Consider the following 16,511-nt stretch of genomic DNA (forward strand, 5'->3'; position numbering starts at 1 on the left):
TTCATAAAAATGGTATAAAAACTTTAAAAAAAATAAAAGTAATTAACTAATACTTAAAAGATATTTATTAACTGGAACCAAATTTTATTATTGTGATCTACTATTGCTTAAATCATAACATGTTACTTGTTACCTTAACATTATTTTTTTTTAATTTTTAAGTTTTAACTTACCAATACACAATAAAAATGACGTTAATGATAACTCTATATAAATTTGATGATTCCCTAATCACAATTTCCAACTTTAAACATCTCTCACTTGTTTTTTTTTTTTTATATATATAAAAATAGTAAAATGTTAAGAAATAGTACAAAGATAATATTGCCTTGGAAAAAGGAAAATAAAAGGACGAAAATATCCAAAAGGGTCAAATTCACCGTTCAACGGCCGTAAAGAATAAGGGCATTTTGGTAATCTAACCAGCCGAGCCTCCTCATCCAATGTTGTTGCCGAGTTGCGTAGGCCATAAGTGTCAACGTTATTACGACATAAAAAAATAAAACATATAGAATATTAATAATTACGAAAAAAAAAATTATTAATATTAATATTAATATTAATAATACTCTCTCTCTCTCTCTCTCTCTCTCTCTGTGTGTTTACATTTGAAAGCAAAAACATTTTCAGAATCCGTGTAAAAAAGAAAAACACTTTCATTGTTTCTGGTGCTTTTCTCTTCCTCCTCTCTCAGGTACCAAAACCCCTCTCTTTCTCTATCTGTGAAAATTTTACTTATGAATATTGTAAAAAAAATATGTATATATTTTTAGATGGGCACAATTTTTTTGTTTTTTGTTTTTTATGTTTTCTGAGTTTGTTTGAGATTTCATTGGAAGTTTTTTCAAAAAATAATGGTGGGTTTTTATTTTTAGATAAATTGGACTTGAAATAAAATGTTATCCAAAGGTAAATTTTTGGGTTTTTTTTTTTGGTTTTTGTTTTTTTTTGTTTTGGGTGTAAAATTTGAAGCAATTTGTAGAACAAATCTGGGATTTGAATTTTATTTTATGGCTGTTTTGGTTTTTGGGTTTTTGTTTTCTGTGCTGAAATAGATCGGTGATAAAGGAATTTTGGGTGAATGGTACTTTTTCCTGTATCAGATATAGCTATATATTAAATATATATTTTTTGGTTAGAGCATTTTGAGTTGTGGAGCTTAAGCTAGGAACACAAAAAAGGAGGTTAGAGAAAGAATCTTTAGGATTTTTGTTACTGTATATTTTATTGGATTGGATTGGATTCGATATCATTTGGTGAAACAAAGAATCTTACATATTTGTTTATGTGATTGAATTGGGGTTTTTGGAAATTTTGTTTTTCTGTTGGTTTTGTAGGAATAGATGGGCAGGGGAGGAAAGATGAGTAGCAAGAGGAATTTCAGGAGAAGGGTCAGGTCTGAAGATAAGGGTTCTGATGATTCAGATGAGGATTATGTGGTTTCCAATGAAGAAAACGTGGTCTCAGATGGTTCTGATGAGGATTATTGCTCTTCTTTAGATGGATGTGCTTCAGAAGAGAGTTTTGGTAAGTATATTGAAGAGGACGAGGAGGAGGAGGAAGAGGAGGGGGTGGTGAGGAAGGTTGTTAGATCAAAGGCTAGATCAAAAGTGCAAAAGGGTCGGTCGGGGCAGCAGAAAATTGTAGTGAAAACAAAGAGAAAGAGGAGAAGGGTTATGAGGGATGATGAAGAAGAGGATGAGGACGAGGATGAGGATGAGGATTATAAAGTTGATGATGATGATGATGGGGAGGAAGAGGAGGAGGAGGAGGTGGAGGTGGAGGTGGAGGACGAGGATGAGGTAGAGGAGCCAGATTACGAGGATGAGGAATTTACCCCTGATGAAGATGATTGTTCAGATGCGGAAGAGGAATTGATGCGTAGAAAGAAGAGAAATAATATGAAAGTGAGCAAGAGAGGCTTGCAGAAAAAGGGTCCTGTTAGAGGTAGGAAAAGGAGAAGGAACCCTAAGGTTCCAAAGAAGCCTTTGGGTAATAAAAGAAGAAAGAATGGTGGGTTTAGGAGGAAACTTCAATTTGATGATGATGATGATGATGACGACGACAATGACAACAATGATGATGATGATGATGATGAGTTTGTTAATAATAGACCGGTTGTGAGAGAGAGGAGCAAGAAAATATCAGGTCGAAGACGGAGGAGGTATGTTGTTTGTTTGGATTCAGATTTTGTGTCTTCTGGATCATCTGATTGTGAATATACCATTTCCGAGGAAGAGAAACATACTATCTCTGAAGAAGAGAAACATACTGTCTCTGAAGAAGAGAAACAGCCAGTGAGAGAAACCATGGAGTTTTCTAGAAGTTTGAGAACTAGTTTAAGGAGTTCATCTTTGCCAAGTGGAACTCAGGAGGTCGGGATTTTACATCAGCCAAGAAGACGTCTGGTAAGGAAGGGTAAGGAGAAGTTAGAGGAACCTTTGGTTAAGAAGGGTAAGGAGAAGGTGGAGGAAGTGAAAACTGAGGTGGTGAAGCAGGTTTGTGGAATTTGCCTGTCTGAAGAAGATAAAAGAAGATTTAGGGGAACGCTGGATTGCTGCTCTCATTATTTTTGTTTTGCTTGCATAATGGAGTGGTCAAAAGTGGAATCTCGTTGCCCTCTGTGCAAGCAGAGGTTCAAAACAATCATTAAGCCTGCAAGGTCAGCAGCAGGAATTGATTTGAGAGAAGTGGAGATTCCAGTGCCTGAGCGTGATCAGGTATCTTATTGCTTTCCTCTTACTGTTCTGTGCTTATTTATTTTGAATTTCTGGTTGCTTAATGCTTATTTTCTGGTTTGAATTGGGTTCATTGCTTTATACAGGTTTATCAACCCACTGAGGAAGAACTTAGGAGTTACCTTGATCCATATGAGAGTGTGATTTGTACAGAATGTCATGAAGGTGGGGATGATGGTCTCATGTTGCTGTGTGATATCTGTGATTCTCCCGCACACACCTATTGTGTTGGTCTTGGACAGGTGGTACCCGAAGGTAATTGGTATTGTAACGATTGTAGTAGACCCAGTGCTATGGTATCTTCAAGTTCCCAAGCACAAGATCATCTGCCTGATCAAAGGATTAGAAGCAACATGTCTAATAGACCCCCACCTCTTGTAAATAGTAGAGAAGGTTTAGACCTCAATTCAATGTCCTCACCAGGTACACCATTTCCCCAAGGATTTGGGAATCTTTCATCTCCTAGATTTCCTGTTGGAAGTTCTCCTGCAGCTTCTCCAGTAACTGGAGCAGGGGCACCAACTCTTTCAGGGAGACGCTGGATACATCGTCACATACAACAACTCATTTCCTCTAATAGAAATTCTATGGCTGGTAGAACTGATGGGATGTCAGCTGTCAATTCAAGTAGTGATTTTTTAAATTCTCTAAATAATCAAGGCAGGGATACAACAAGTCAACAAACAAGGACACACGACACAGAGATGCCATATCACATGTTCTTGGAGGATAGGTTACGCGACAATCCCTCTTCATCATCCCAAAGTAGGGATTTCTTTCCCTCAAGATTAAGCTTTGTGAGAAGGCAAGCAGCTCAGGACCAGACTATGACATCTACTGATAGGTCTTTAAATGGGACATTATGGCCTGAACAGTCAGGGATGAATACAATACCCGGTTATGAGCAACTCCATCCATACAACAGATCATCAAACTTTGGGTCTGATGGTAGTGCATCACCTTGTACAGTTAGAGAGGGGATTGAGTTTCACATGGCAAAGGAACAATTGCAATTAATGGTTAAAACCCATTTGAAGAGCTTGGCCCGAGATATCGATTTAGGTATGCAAAAATTTATTTTATTTTATCAACATCGCATGGCCCCTAGACATTGCAAGTGTTTAACACTATAGTTGTAGTGTCTAGGGAGAATCCTCAACTACGGCACTCAATTGGAACATAAAATCCTTGTTTAGGAAATACTAAAGCAACATATGCATTAGAAACATAAGAATAAGTTCTATAATTATTTTCTAATATATGATGCTGCCACTACTTTTGATGCATTCTATTTTGTTGAGTAATTTTTATAAATAATAAAATTTAAGTAAAAAGCACAAAAGGGGTGCAATCCTACTACATGGGAAGTATACAGAGGAAATGCCCAAACAAAGAAACAAAAATAAAGAAAAATACAAGAAAACTAATGAAAGCTCAATGTATTCAGGAACTCCAGACAGTCTGCAGTAGAAAAATTCTGGAAGTTCAGCTTAATCAAGTCTAGCTCTTTCTCCTTAGAGCAACAATTGTTTCTTGCTGAGTTGATTTCTTTTCTACCATGTCTGTGGAAAAGCTCAAACTGCACTTATTCTTTTGATTCAGGGAATACTTTCAAGGACATTGCAAGGAGTTCTACACACACCATATTAGCTGCATGTGGGCTTGAGCATACGAGGAGCGAGGTTTATTATTCCATTCCCCCACCATCAGTCTGTTCCCACATTGAATTAATGACAGGTGGACAGACAAGTCTGATGAAAGGTTGCTGCTCCTCTTGTTTCGATTCTTTTGTAGGGGACGTGGTGAAGAAGATCATGGACGCAAAAATGCCACCAACATGGTTGAGTCTAGGTCTTTAGGGATATTGATGCAGCAAGTATGTCTTGCTGCACATTTTTTGTTTAGGAGTTAGACAAGAAATTTGTGGTTAACTTGTTTATAGAGATTATTCACTGACATTGAACACACAACACTATTCTTACTCAATTATTTTTATAGCTAATATTCAAGAAGTCAAATTTTCTTCCTCTTAATGCATTGGTTGCTGCATTAAAAAATTTTCAGGGGAAAACCAAAATGGTTCTTAGTCACTGCTTGTACCTGTTTAGCACTGCTTAATGGTAATCTTGCAGATAATTTCACATGAAGGTGTCGTTGTTAATGGCTTAGTTTGGCATTTTTTTTGTTTGTTTGTTTATATATTGCTTTTTTAAAGATTACTTTTTTCAGTTACCTTGGTATTTTTGTTCAGCTTATTTTTTAAGCAAAATTTAAGAGTCAAACACTGAAATAAGCTATACCACACAAAACACTGTTTTCATATATGACAGTTGTTTCAGTTATTTTAATGTAAGACATAGTCGTTAACTGTTGCGGCCACCTTGTTTCATTACAGAATCTTTGGTCACTGAGTCAAAACCAAAAGTACCAGTATCTTGTTAGCTCTTTATTAAAATAATAATAATAATGATAATTACACATTTGGTCCTCAATTTTTACCCTTTGTTTCAAAATGGTCTTTTATCTTTTGAAATATTTTATTAGTCCTTGTACTTTTAAGTTTGTGTAAAAAAAAAAATCCAAATCATTAACTCTTGCTTTGAAACATATATAAAAGAAGTAAACAAAAATATTTAAATAACCAATCTGTCCTATCTTTTGCTTCTATCAAAATCCTTCAATTTTACTTAAAAATCTCAACTCAAAATCAAAATAAGAGTAACATAGTAGACCTTTTTGACACAAACCTAAAAGTATAATAAATTAAAATGAAACATCTTACTACTTTTCGGCCCTTCTTTTTCTTTTTCCCAAACTTTTGCCTCGGCTCAAGAGTTTTGACAAAGTCTAAAGACAATATATTTCAATAGTTGTTTTATATGAAAGTGACGTTGTGGAAATAGTTGTAAAAAAAAAGTTCTGAAATTTATTGTGTTTGTAAGTTGTAACATTGTTTTATTTGAAAAAATTATGTGTCCCAAATATTAATCATTATAATTTGGGTTAGGTTAATACCAGTTGTGGCACCAATGTCAACCAGTTGCAAAATAAAAGAAGTTAACTTACAAACACACTACCCCACCACAAGCCAAGTTGGATAACACAACAAGTTACAACTTTATTCTTTTTTCTTTCTTTTTGTTTTCTTTACTAACGTAGTTATCTAGAACAAGTTACAAGTTGCTAACACACTACAGCCACCACAAACACTGTAAAAATCATTTTTAACAACTTTATAGGTATCCACCAAGTCCTCCATTATGCAACCACTGACACGGTGACACCAACCCCACAGAAAAGTGCCTTCACTTTGCCGGGAGGATTCATCACTTGAATGGGATTGATCATGTGCGTCTCTCTCTCTCTATATATATATAATTATTGAAATGATAAGTTGTGATTGATGTACAATAAAAATAACGTCAGAGATAATCTTTTAAGAAAGTGATATTACACTAATCACAATCTTCTATCTTTGTATGTTGTAAAATTTGTTCTCTAGAATTAATGAAATATTTCATCCTAAGTAAAAACAACCAAATTCCAAACACTCAAATTTTTAGCTTCCCTCTTTTCTACTTTTTTAATGGGTACCTATTGGGATGGAATCAAAATTTCATCTATGAGGAGGCAAAGAATGAATTAAAAAGCTTTTAAAGTTTAAGAATAAATAACTTTCACATTAAAAATAATTTACAAATCAATAAGTCATATTAAAAATCACAATTCATAGACAATAAATTTAGTTAAAGAGGTGGCGGTTTTTTTTTTTTTTAAATGATAATTTGATAGTTGGAGTTAAGAGGTTTTTTTTTTTTTTTTTTTTGGGGGGGGGGGGGGGGGGAATATAAACCTGAATATCTGTGTTAGAAACACCAAGTTGAGCTTTTTAAGTTTATGGGAAACATTTGAGAAGATGTTGTACATAACAATTTTAACAAAACAAATTCCCATTCCAATCCCAATTTACTGGATGACTCAAAGATGAACTTCCAAGCAATATATACTTAATGCAAATGTCAGTTGCAACATTAATGCCATTCATGGGAACTAACTTTTTTTTTTCTTTTCAATTTATGACAATTAAAAGATGATATAAATAAAAGTATGTTGCCTAGAAACTGAGCCAAGAGTTTCCTTAAACTTAATTGGGAACAATGAGAATGCTGTTTATATCTACAAAATGATCAAGATGAACTTCCAAGAACATAATTAATGCAGATATCAGATGCAAATCAAGGCCAATCATAGGAAGAACTCAACTTTTTCTTTTTCAATTTATGACCAGAATTTGAAAGGTGATATAAAAGTATATTTCAGGCCTAGCAACTAAAGTTCACATGCAACATAAATTACACTCATTCCTACACCTTATTCCACACTCTGGGTTTTAATACATTGGCATATTCACTACAAACAAACCATATGTTGATGCAGAGCTGTTGGTTGTAACTTTGAATACCACTAAGCAGCCATTATGAACTTTCTTCATAAATTGTCATCAAGAATGGTGGACAACAACAGCCCATGAACAAACTCACATCTTTTTGCCTTCTCTTCCTGATCCTTGATAGAAAAGGGAGATGACTGAACATTTCTGTCACCAAAAAAATAAAATAAAATAATAAAAATCAGAAATGGCCAGAAAAATAATATGAAATTATATAAAACATGGTGAATTTGCCGAAGCAAGCGAAGAGTATGGTCACTTCGTAGTAACATGGCTTGTGTTTCTGCTAAACATTTTCACACTAGCATTTGGCTGTAAGCATTGAAATTAAGAGTATGGCATGGCACTTGAGATGATGTGTAAAATGGCATACAGTTTACAAATGCTTTTGGTGCATAAACCAATAGATCATATTTCTTCAGGGGTTAATTTGTCATGTTTGCTGCATATACTTATTGGTCATATCTTCCTGGATTAATTTGTCATGTGCTACAATCAAACATATATGGATGTGGCAAAATTCAGAATTTGCATTTTGCTACAGGCACATGCATGATTGCAAATCTGTGGGGATGTTGTGTTTCACTTTCTTTTTTTGATGAATGTTGGTTTTTTATTTTTATTTTTTGGGGGGGGTGGTGTTGTTTCACATTCAACAAGCTTTATTCTGGAGTGTCTAGCTTGGCCTAGAGTTATTAGGACAGGAGTTAAGCCAGCTGGGTAAGATAGGTGGTTTTAGGAATGCTTCAGTGTCTGGTGTTCTGGTGTTTTAAGAAAATGCATAGAACAGATGGGAAACCAGTTCAGCTTGACTAATTCGACTGCAAAGACTGCACAATCTTAATCAACCTCAAAACCGCACAAAGCAGTACACTACTTATCAGTTATGCAGTACAATACATATCAATTGCAAGTTTGAATGATATTTATAGATTAAAAAACACATAAATTACATGGAATATTCCCAAATCAGACATGAATATATAGAAATGATATTACGATTCCCTCAACCAAATATTCCATCACAATTTGTTATGAGACTTTAACATGCTTCAAAGGAAAATTGTGTGAAATACCCTTTCAACTAGAAGAAAAATCTCCACATGATATTGGCACACAATCAAAGACAATGGCTATATTGATAACACATCAACATTGACATGGATCCTAGCACACAATAAAAAATAACTTACTAAAATGGATTAAAAAAAGGTTGGAAATGCAATTACATACCGCTCTGACACTTTCTGCTCTGTTTTTTTCTTGACTGAGCTTGTTTCAGGTGAAAACTGAGGTTGAGCACTTACAAAATCATCAGCCATAGGCAAAATAAATGATGACAACAATGGATCTGGTGCTGCATTGGATGAAGAGACTATACAGGAAGACCCCCCAAAAAGGGACTGAAAGTTTCCTTCTCGCAGCTCTTTCCTCAATAAAGATAGTGTAGAATGTGCTCCACTTTTACGTGTTTTTCTCTTGCGTTGCATGTAAACAATTGTTAAGGAATCATTGTGTCAAACTCTTGTGATAATTATTTTATTAGTAATTACTCGTACTCACCAGTGAGTCTTGACTTCACAACCTCATCTTCAACCTTGTTCTTACAAGAAGAGGAGGTGCCACTTTATATAAAGAAAGCGGTTACCAAATAATTGGCAATGCACAAAGACTTAAATTTAAGTATATTGATGGACCCAAAGACCAAGAAAGTAGAAAAAATACATCTCAAGAAAAGTTAATTGACCTTCACACATGACTTACTAGTATGTGTTTCATTAGTCTCCTACTGGAAATTTTTTTTTTTTTTTTGGGCAGGGGTGGGGGGGGGGGGGGGGGGGTGAGTTAGTTAAAAGAAGAGTAACAAATGAGGGAATGCCGGGTAGACAAATGAATGAGTTAAACAAAAGGCAAGTAGTGGATGGATGAAAATCAATTCTTCTGATCTTTCCAGCACCTTCAGAGGAACCAACCCTTCAGAGAAAGTGCAGGAAAAGATAATTTGTCAATTTAAAACATTAGAGATCCATATAATTTTCATTCTCTCAGATGCCATAAAAGTTGTTACTTCAAAACACATGCAGAATGTTCGAGCAAGTTGACTTGGAATTCAACTCAAAAAAACTGAATTGAAAACGATACATGAAAAGATTGCAGACTACTTGTAATAGATAACAACTCAAAAGAAAAGGATATCTTAAATATGTTTCCATGTTGTAGGGTAATGTGCGCAACCATATCAACCCCCACCCTCATTGCACAAACTGGACATACCTGCAGAGAAACAATACCCATAATGAGCAATATTAAGGTCCAATAAGCACCCCCCCATTAGGGAAACTGGAAAATTACATTTTTTATCTATTATATGACAAACAAAAAGCCACTAAACCAAAGATTTAAACTTCCACAATCTTAAACTAGACAGGGTACTAATCAAACTTAAATTTTCAGCCCATCAGAGACACCCTAATCCACACTATCCTGATCATATCCAAAACCACTAGCGGGTTGAAAATCAAAGACCCACCATCATGTGCAAGTAAGTGGCTTTTCAAGAAGTCAAGCCCCACTTTCCTAAATAAACAAAGGTACGTACCATCATCAGCTGCAAAAGCCTATTGGTTGGTATGAATCAATATACCAAAAGTCAATGCAATTAAGGGTTACAATCTCTTACATCAACATTTTTTGTATGTATTAATAGATTAACATAGTTTAATAGGATACCAGCATTTCATCAACAATTTCATTTAATCGGTGAATAAATGAATTCTAATGCCACCCAGGGCAGTAAAAGTTGAAGCAGCAGCTACCTAATACCATAAGAGGAAATAAATAGGACCAGCTTAACTCTCTATTGGCTTAAATTCCAACTCCTTAATCAATAGCCATGCAGAAAAACTCCAATAGTTGGAAGTTAAGGCTTTGTAAATTAAGTTGAGCAAAACATTGCTTGATTAAAAACAAATTTATCATGCCATCCATTAGATGCCTAGTTTATAAGCATCAACTAGCTTTTTAATAAACATGTAAACACAATGAACGAGGCATTTTGGGGAAAAGAAAGAAAGAAGATATTTCAAGGTTTCAACATCTTCTTGCTTGTAAGTTGTAACATATGGAGATGGTTATTATTAGACAAGGAGCAATACCCCATTCTTTGCCTCTACAGGATGCTCTTCATCAATGTGGCAGCACAGTCCAACAATATCGAAATACTCTGAACAGAAAGGGCATGGAAACTCCTCCCTTATATCGTCATCACCATCAATTTCTTCAAATCCCATGAACATATCTGCATTGCAAAACTTTACTTCAGTAAGCGCCAAAAAATATCACATTGCATACACATCACAGAACAATTAAGACCTCCATTTTGAGAAAACCAAGTGAAACAATACTGAGGGAAAAAACCAAATAATTGGACTTTCAAAGTTCAATTCTCTTCTGCCTCATCATCATTCTTGCAACCAAATGGAGCTTATAATGAAAGGTTTTGTACATCTAGTCCAATGCAAGGAGTTTTCAATTTTTTTTTTTTTTTTTGATAAGAAAGATGCTTATTCAAAAAACTGCTGTATGCAAAGAAGCACAAAGCATATCAAACAATACAAAAAAAGAGAGAGAAGCAAAAACATAAAGGGAGAGAATCACTAGATGTGAGTCCCTAAGACCTAGACCAATCATAGAAGGAACCAACAAAGAGAGCAAGCGGCTGGTCATCAGATCCATCTAAATCCTCAAAAGTCCGCCGATTGCGTTCCTTCCAAATACACCACATCAAACAAAGCCAAACTAAGCAATATTTTCACTTTAGTTTCTTTCCCTTGTCTGCCTCTATAAGCAAAGAAACAAAACATATTTACACACACACAAAAAGGAAACTTCAAAGCCAAACAGTGGCATCAAGTTCAATGAAAACTTCATTCTATACTCTTAACTAATCTTAATTGATTGGTAAGCTACAATATGCATCCCATGTGTTTTTGAACCCACGGTATTACGCTCAACCCACACCTGTGAGAGGAGAATGAGCCATTTGAGCCAAGGCTCATTGGCCTAATTAACAAAAAGTTAAAACCAAAATTTTAAATCCTTATTTTTTTCCTTCATTTTCTTAGATATCAGTACACTTGACATTTTGTAAAAATGTTCAGGAAAATATTACAACAATTGCTTTAAAGAAATTACCAAATTTGAATTAAAAAAAAAATCCAAAAATCTTTCATAACTCTCTCAGCAGCAGCAAAGTACAATAAAAATCTTCAGGTCAAACATTACACCAACCTCTTAAAAGTAAATCTTCCATCCAAAATCGACACAACAAATAATTTAAGCTCCAACACTTAAGTCATCACCATTTACCTCATTTTTCAGCTACCAAACAAAGCCTTAAAAGGAAGAGTCATTCAAGCCATATAATCACATTAGTCTCTCTAAAAGTCCCGTTTATCAAATCAAAAAGAAGAAATATAAAAATTCTAAGTTCTAACATTATAGTGATTTCCCTAGTTTTCTCAGCTCCCAAACGACACACAAAAAGTGTTATGTAGGTGATAGAAAACATATTTTCTAATACTTGAGCTCTGACATTAAATTCACTAAAACTTTCCCTCATCTCTCAGCTACCAAACAAATCCACAAAAAAGGAAGTGTTATTCACACTATAAGCATATACCCACATTAAATTCATTACAAATTGACCTTTTCCCTTTCTCAAATCTAAATGACCAAAAACTTGAGCTCCAAAATTCCAATCACCAAAATCAGGCCATATAACCACATCAACATTACTAAAAGTAAAGCTTTTCCATTTCCCATATATAAATAACCAAGAACCCAGGCCCAAGCTCAAACATTACAATTTTCACTAGTTTTCAACAATCACCAAAAATTCCCCCATTTTCTCATCTAACAAACAAACTCACAAAAAGGAAGTGTAATTCAAGCTATACAACCACATCAACCTCACTAAAAGTAAACACTTTCCATTTCCCACATCAAAATAACCAAGAACCTAAGCTCTAACATTATAACCACCAAAAAGTTCCAATTTTCTAATTTACCAAACAAACCCACAAAAAGGAAGTATCATTCAGGCTATATAAACCCATCAACTTCAGTAAAGTAAACATTACCCATTTCCCACATCTAAACAAACAAAAACCTAAGTTCCAACATTCCAATCACCAAAAAATTTCCTCATTTTCCCAACTATCAAACAAATCCACAAAAAGGAAGTGTTATTCAGGCTATATAAGCACTTCAACCTCACTATAAGTAAGCCTTTTTCAATTTCACATATGTAAATAACCAAAAACCTAAGCTCCAACATCCAACCACCAAATTTTCACTTAATTTCACAGCTACCAAACAAACCCACAAAAAGGAAGTGTATTCAGTCTATATAAGGACATCAACCTAAATTAAAGTAAGCCTTCTCTATTTCCCACATGTAAATAACCAAAAACTATAGCTCTAAATTTACAATCACCAGAATTTTCCCTCATTATCTCAGCCTCCAAACAAATCAACAAAAATAAAGTGTTATTAAGGCTATAACACCACATCAACCTCACTAAAACTACGATTTCCCGTTTACTACATCTAAACAGTTCTAAAGTTTCCAATCACTGGCATTCTCCCTCGTTTTCTCATCTACCAAACAAACCCACAAAATGGAGTTTTTATTCTTGCTGCAAAACCACATCAACCTCACTAAAACTTTTAAAAAAAAGGTTCCCGTCTCCCACATCTAAAATACCAAAAACATAAGCTCCGACAGTCCAATAACCAGAAATTTCCCTAATTTTCTCATCTACCAAATAAAACCAAAAAAATGAGTGTTATTCTCATTCAGGCTATATAATCACATCAACCTTAATACAACTAAAATTTTCCCCTTTCCCACATCTAAATAACTAAAAACCTAAGCTCCAACAATCCAACCACCAAAAATTTACCTCATTTTCTTGGCTAACAAACAAACACATAAAAAGGAAGTGTGTCTTTTCAGGCCATATAACCACATCAACCTCACTAAAGTAAACTTTCCCATTTTCCTCATCTAAATAACCAAGAACCCTAGCTCCAACATTCCAATCCCCAAAATTCTCCGTAATCTTCTGAGTGGCCAAACAAACACACAAAAAGGAACTGTGATTCAGGCAATAGAACCACCTCAAAGGTAAACATTTTCCATTTTCCAAATCTAAATGCCAAGAACCCAAGCTCCAACACTCCAATCCCAAAAATTTCCCTGATTTTCTCAGCAGCCAAACAAACACACAAAAGGAAGTGCTATTCTAGATATATAACCACCGGAAACTCACTAAAAGTCAACTTTTTCTGTTTCCCACATCTAAATAATCAGAAACCAAGCTCCAAGTTTCCAATCACAGAATTCCTCCTATTTTTTTCTGCTACCAAACAAAAACACAATTAGAAAGTGCTATTCAGGCTATAGAACAACCTCAAACTCGCTAAAAGTAAATCTTTTCCATTTCCCACATCTAAAAAACCAAGAACCCATGCTCCAACATTCCAATCCCCGATATCTACCCTAATTTCCTCAGCTACCAAACAAACACACAAAAAGGAAGCTCTATTCAAGCTATATAACCACCTGAAACTCACTAAAAGTGAACCTTCTATTTCCCCCATCTAAATAAACAAGAACCCAGGCTCCAACACTCCAATCCTCAAAATTCTCCCTGATGTTTGCAGCTACCAAACAAACACACAAAAAGGAAATGTTATTCGGGCTCTAGGACAACCTCAAACTCGCTAAAAGTAAACCTTTACCATTTCCCAGATCTAAATAACCAACAACCCAAGCTCCAACATTTCAATCCTCAAAATTTTACCTAATTTCTCAGATACCAAACAAGCACACAAAAAGGAAGTGTCATTGAAGCTATATGACCACCTCAAACTCAATAAAAGTACACCTTCTCCATTTCCCACATCACAATAACGAAGAATGCAAGCTTAACATTTCAATTCCCAAAATTTCCCTAATTCTCTCAGCTATCAAAGAAACACACAAAAAGGAAGTGTTAGGCAATATAATTACATCAACCTCACCAAAACTAAAACTTTTCCATTTCCCACATCTAAATAACCAAGAACTCAACCTCCAACATACCAATCCCCACAATTTTCCCTAATTTTCTCAGCTACAAAACAAACACACAAAAAGGAAGTGTTATGCAAGCTATATAACCACCTCAAACTCACTAAAAATTAATTTTTTCCCATTTCCCATTTCACAATAACCAAGAACCCAAGCTCCAGCATTCCAATTCCCAAACTTTCTCAAATTTTCTCAGCTACCAAACAAGAACACAAAAGGCAAGTGTTATTTAAGCTATATAACCACGTCAAATTAACGAAATTTTAAACCTTTTCTGTTTCCCACATCACAATAACCAAAAGCCCGAGCTCTAACATTCCAATCCTCAAAATTGTACCTCATTTTCTCAGCTACCAAACAAAAACACATACAAAAAAAAGGTGTCATTTAAGCTATATAACCACATCAACCTCACAAAAACTTAACCTTTTCCATTACCCACATCACAAATAACCAAGAACCCAAGCTCCAAATCCCCATCACCGAAAATTTTTCCCCCATTTTCTCAGCTACCAAACAACCACACCCAAAAAAAAAGCTCAAAATCCAGCTCACCTGATCGCGATTGCAGAGCCGACTGGTACCTCTTCGAAGCCGAAGAAAGCCGAGCGCTCCACGAATCACCATCCATAGCTCAACCTCTTTCTCCTTTGTCTCTCTCAAAAAAGTCCCACCCCAAAAAACGCACCGCTTCACACACCACAGGTCCTCAACTATCTGAGCTCTGCAGCTATAATATCCTCTCTCTCTGTCTCTGCTTTTTGATTCACACCCAATTCGATTGAGATTAAGAGTTGTGCGAGAAAAGACACTGGGTAGGGTTCGAGCTCAGAGAGAGAGAGAGAGAGAGAGTGTGTGTGTGTATGTGTGTGTGTGAGAAAGAGAGAGATGAGTATGAAGGAAATTTCACCGAAAGAGAAATGGGAATTGAATTATCACTGTGGTTTTATATTTTTTTTTTCTTCCCAAAAAAATAAAATTTACTTTTTTTTTTTCTTTTTTCTTTTTGGGTTTTGTTGGATTATTGGGTGTGAGAAATGTGTGGTGAGCATGAGAAATGGACAACAAGGTATCTCATGAATTTCATAGTATTTACAACATCCCTTTTTATAGTATGTGAATTCCACGTAACTTGAGTTTTAATTATAAATGTCAGATTTATAAAATAATTATTGAACGATCGGACATGATCTTAGGGCGGAGACAATGACCATACACATGAGTTTTATTTCTTTTTTCTTCTCGTCGAAAAATGATTTGAGTGTGTTAGAAAGAGTGAATTTATCTAGATAGATTTGTAGTAGGTATCAAAGTACTAAGTCACATTTGGTATGGAATAATTTATTAGGATTCTTGAGAATATTGAAAGATTCCAATATTTAGTTGCAAATCACCCTTTTTGTGGGAATGTGGATTCCTTTCAAAAAAAAAAAAAAAAAAAGTGGGTATTCACATTCAAATGCAACAATAGAGTTACATTTTGTATAAACAAACAATTTTACCTATTCTCTCTTCCTTTAACCAATAAAAATAATATATATATATATATAATAAATTGACAATTTAAATAATCATTTTTGTATTATACATGTCATTTAAAAATGTTCTACTATGTTTTATTAAAAAAATTCATGATTTATAATTTATATTTTGTTTCTCGTAATTTATTTGGAAGAAGATTAAAAAAAAAACTTGAAGTTGTATTTACAAATCAAATGGTATTTTGGAAAAAAAAAATCTTATAAGATTCTTATAAATAAACAAAATCTAGACATCTCATATTTTTAGGATTTTTATTATATTTCAAATCAAATTAAATATAGAAATAATTACATTCTTAGACATTCAAATCTCCATGCATCATATTCCAAAGAATCTGGATGTTAAGAATAATGTGCATTCCCCTGTATCAAACACCACCTAAAAGTAATTATTGAAAATTTTGAGTAATATTTTATCCTCACATAATAATACTCTCCATTAGTGTGACATTATTTTCACATTAACTCATTACTATCATGGCTTTTATTATATATTAATAACATATCATTTTCTCATTAAAAAAAAAAAACATATCATTTTTTTAGATGTTATGTCCCCTTATTAATTGTGAACAAATTATAAATAAATAAAAACCAATGAAAATGAATGAAAATTAAGTAATATTTTTTGGGAATATCAATAC

The 16,511-nt window shown here is 34.3% G+C and overlaps 2 protein-coding genes across 3 annotated transcripts; one reads left to right on the plus strand and one right to left on the minus strand.

Annotated features, from left to right (window-relative positions):
- Positions 1-551: 551 nt before the first annotated feature.
- On the plus strand, positions 552-4,771 carry LOC126716828 (uncharacterized). 2 transcript variants are annotated; one of them, XM_050417824.1, is made up of 4 exons: positions 552-694; positions 1,338-2,720; positions 2,825-3,800; positions 4,341-4,771. In XM_050417824.1, exons 2-4 carry the CDS (start codon positions 1,344-1,346, stop codon positions 4,595-4,597), a joined length of 2,610 nt encoding a protein of 869 aa, XP_050273781.1. In that variant the 5' UTR covers positions 552-694; positions 1,338-1,343; the 3' UTR covers positions 4,598-4,771. The 2 variants fall into 2 exon arrangements, with proteins under 2 accessions (XP_050273781.1, XP_050273782.1); XM_050417825.1 differs by lacking the exon at positions 4,341-4,771 and adding an exon at positions 4,186-4,334.
- Positions 4,772-6,986: 2,215 nt separating this feature from the next.
- LOC126716829 (protein DEHYDRATION-INDUCED 19 homolog 3-like) lies at positions 6,987-15,250 on the minus strand. The gene is made up of 5 exons (XM_050417826.1): positions 14,882-15,250; positions 10,344-10,486; positions 9,383-9,462; positions 8,422-8,676; positions 6,987-7,335 (listed from the first exon to the last, which is right to left on the minus strand). The coding sequence occupies exons 1-5, from the start codon at positions 14,955-14,957 to the stop codon at positions 7,227-7,229; spliced, it is 663 nt and encodes a 220-aa protein (XP_050273783.1). The 5' UTR covers positions 14,958-15,250; the 3' UTR covers positions 6,987-7,226.
- Between the last annotated feature and the right edge of the window lie 1,261 nt (positions 15,251-16,511).

The sequence above is a fragment of the Quercus robur genome, chromosome 3 (assembly GCF_932294415.1).
Source record: "Quercus robur chromosome 3, dhQueRobu3.1, whole genome shotgun sequence".
Lineage (NCBI taxonomy): Eukaryota > Viridiplantae > Streptophyta > Magnoliopsida > Fagales > Fagaceae > Quercus > Quercus robur.

Bases quoted from the DNA above. Each gene is read 5' to 3' on its own strand.
- LOC126716828 (XM_050417824.1), top strand. From the start codon at position 1,344: ATGGGCAGGGGAGGAAAGATGAGTAGCAAGAGGAATTTCAGGAGAAGG. The intron at 2,721-2,824 runs GTATCTTATTGC...TGCTTTATACAG, and splicing joins CAGTGCCTGAGCGTGATCAG to GTTTATCAACCCACTGAGGA. The intron at 3,801-4,340 runs GTATGCAAAAAT...CTTTTGATTCAG, and splicing joins GGCCCGAGATATCGATTTAG to GGAATACTTTCAAGGACATT.
- LOC126716829 (XM_050417826.1), bottom strand. From the start codon at position 14,957: ATGGATGGTGATTCGTGGAGCGCTCGGCTTTCTTCGGCTTCGAAGAGG. The intron at 10,487-14,881 runs GTGAGCTGGATT...TTTGCAATGCAG, and splicing joins GGCTCTGCAATCGCGATCAG to ATATGTTCATGGGATTTGAA. The intron at 9,463-10,343 runs GTATTGCTCCTT...GTTTCTCTGCAG, and splicing joins CTGTAGAGGCAAAGAATGGG to GTATGTCCAGTTTGTGCAAT.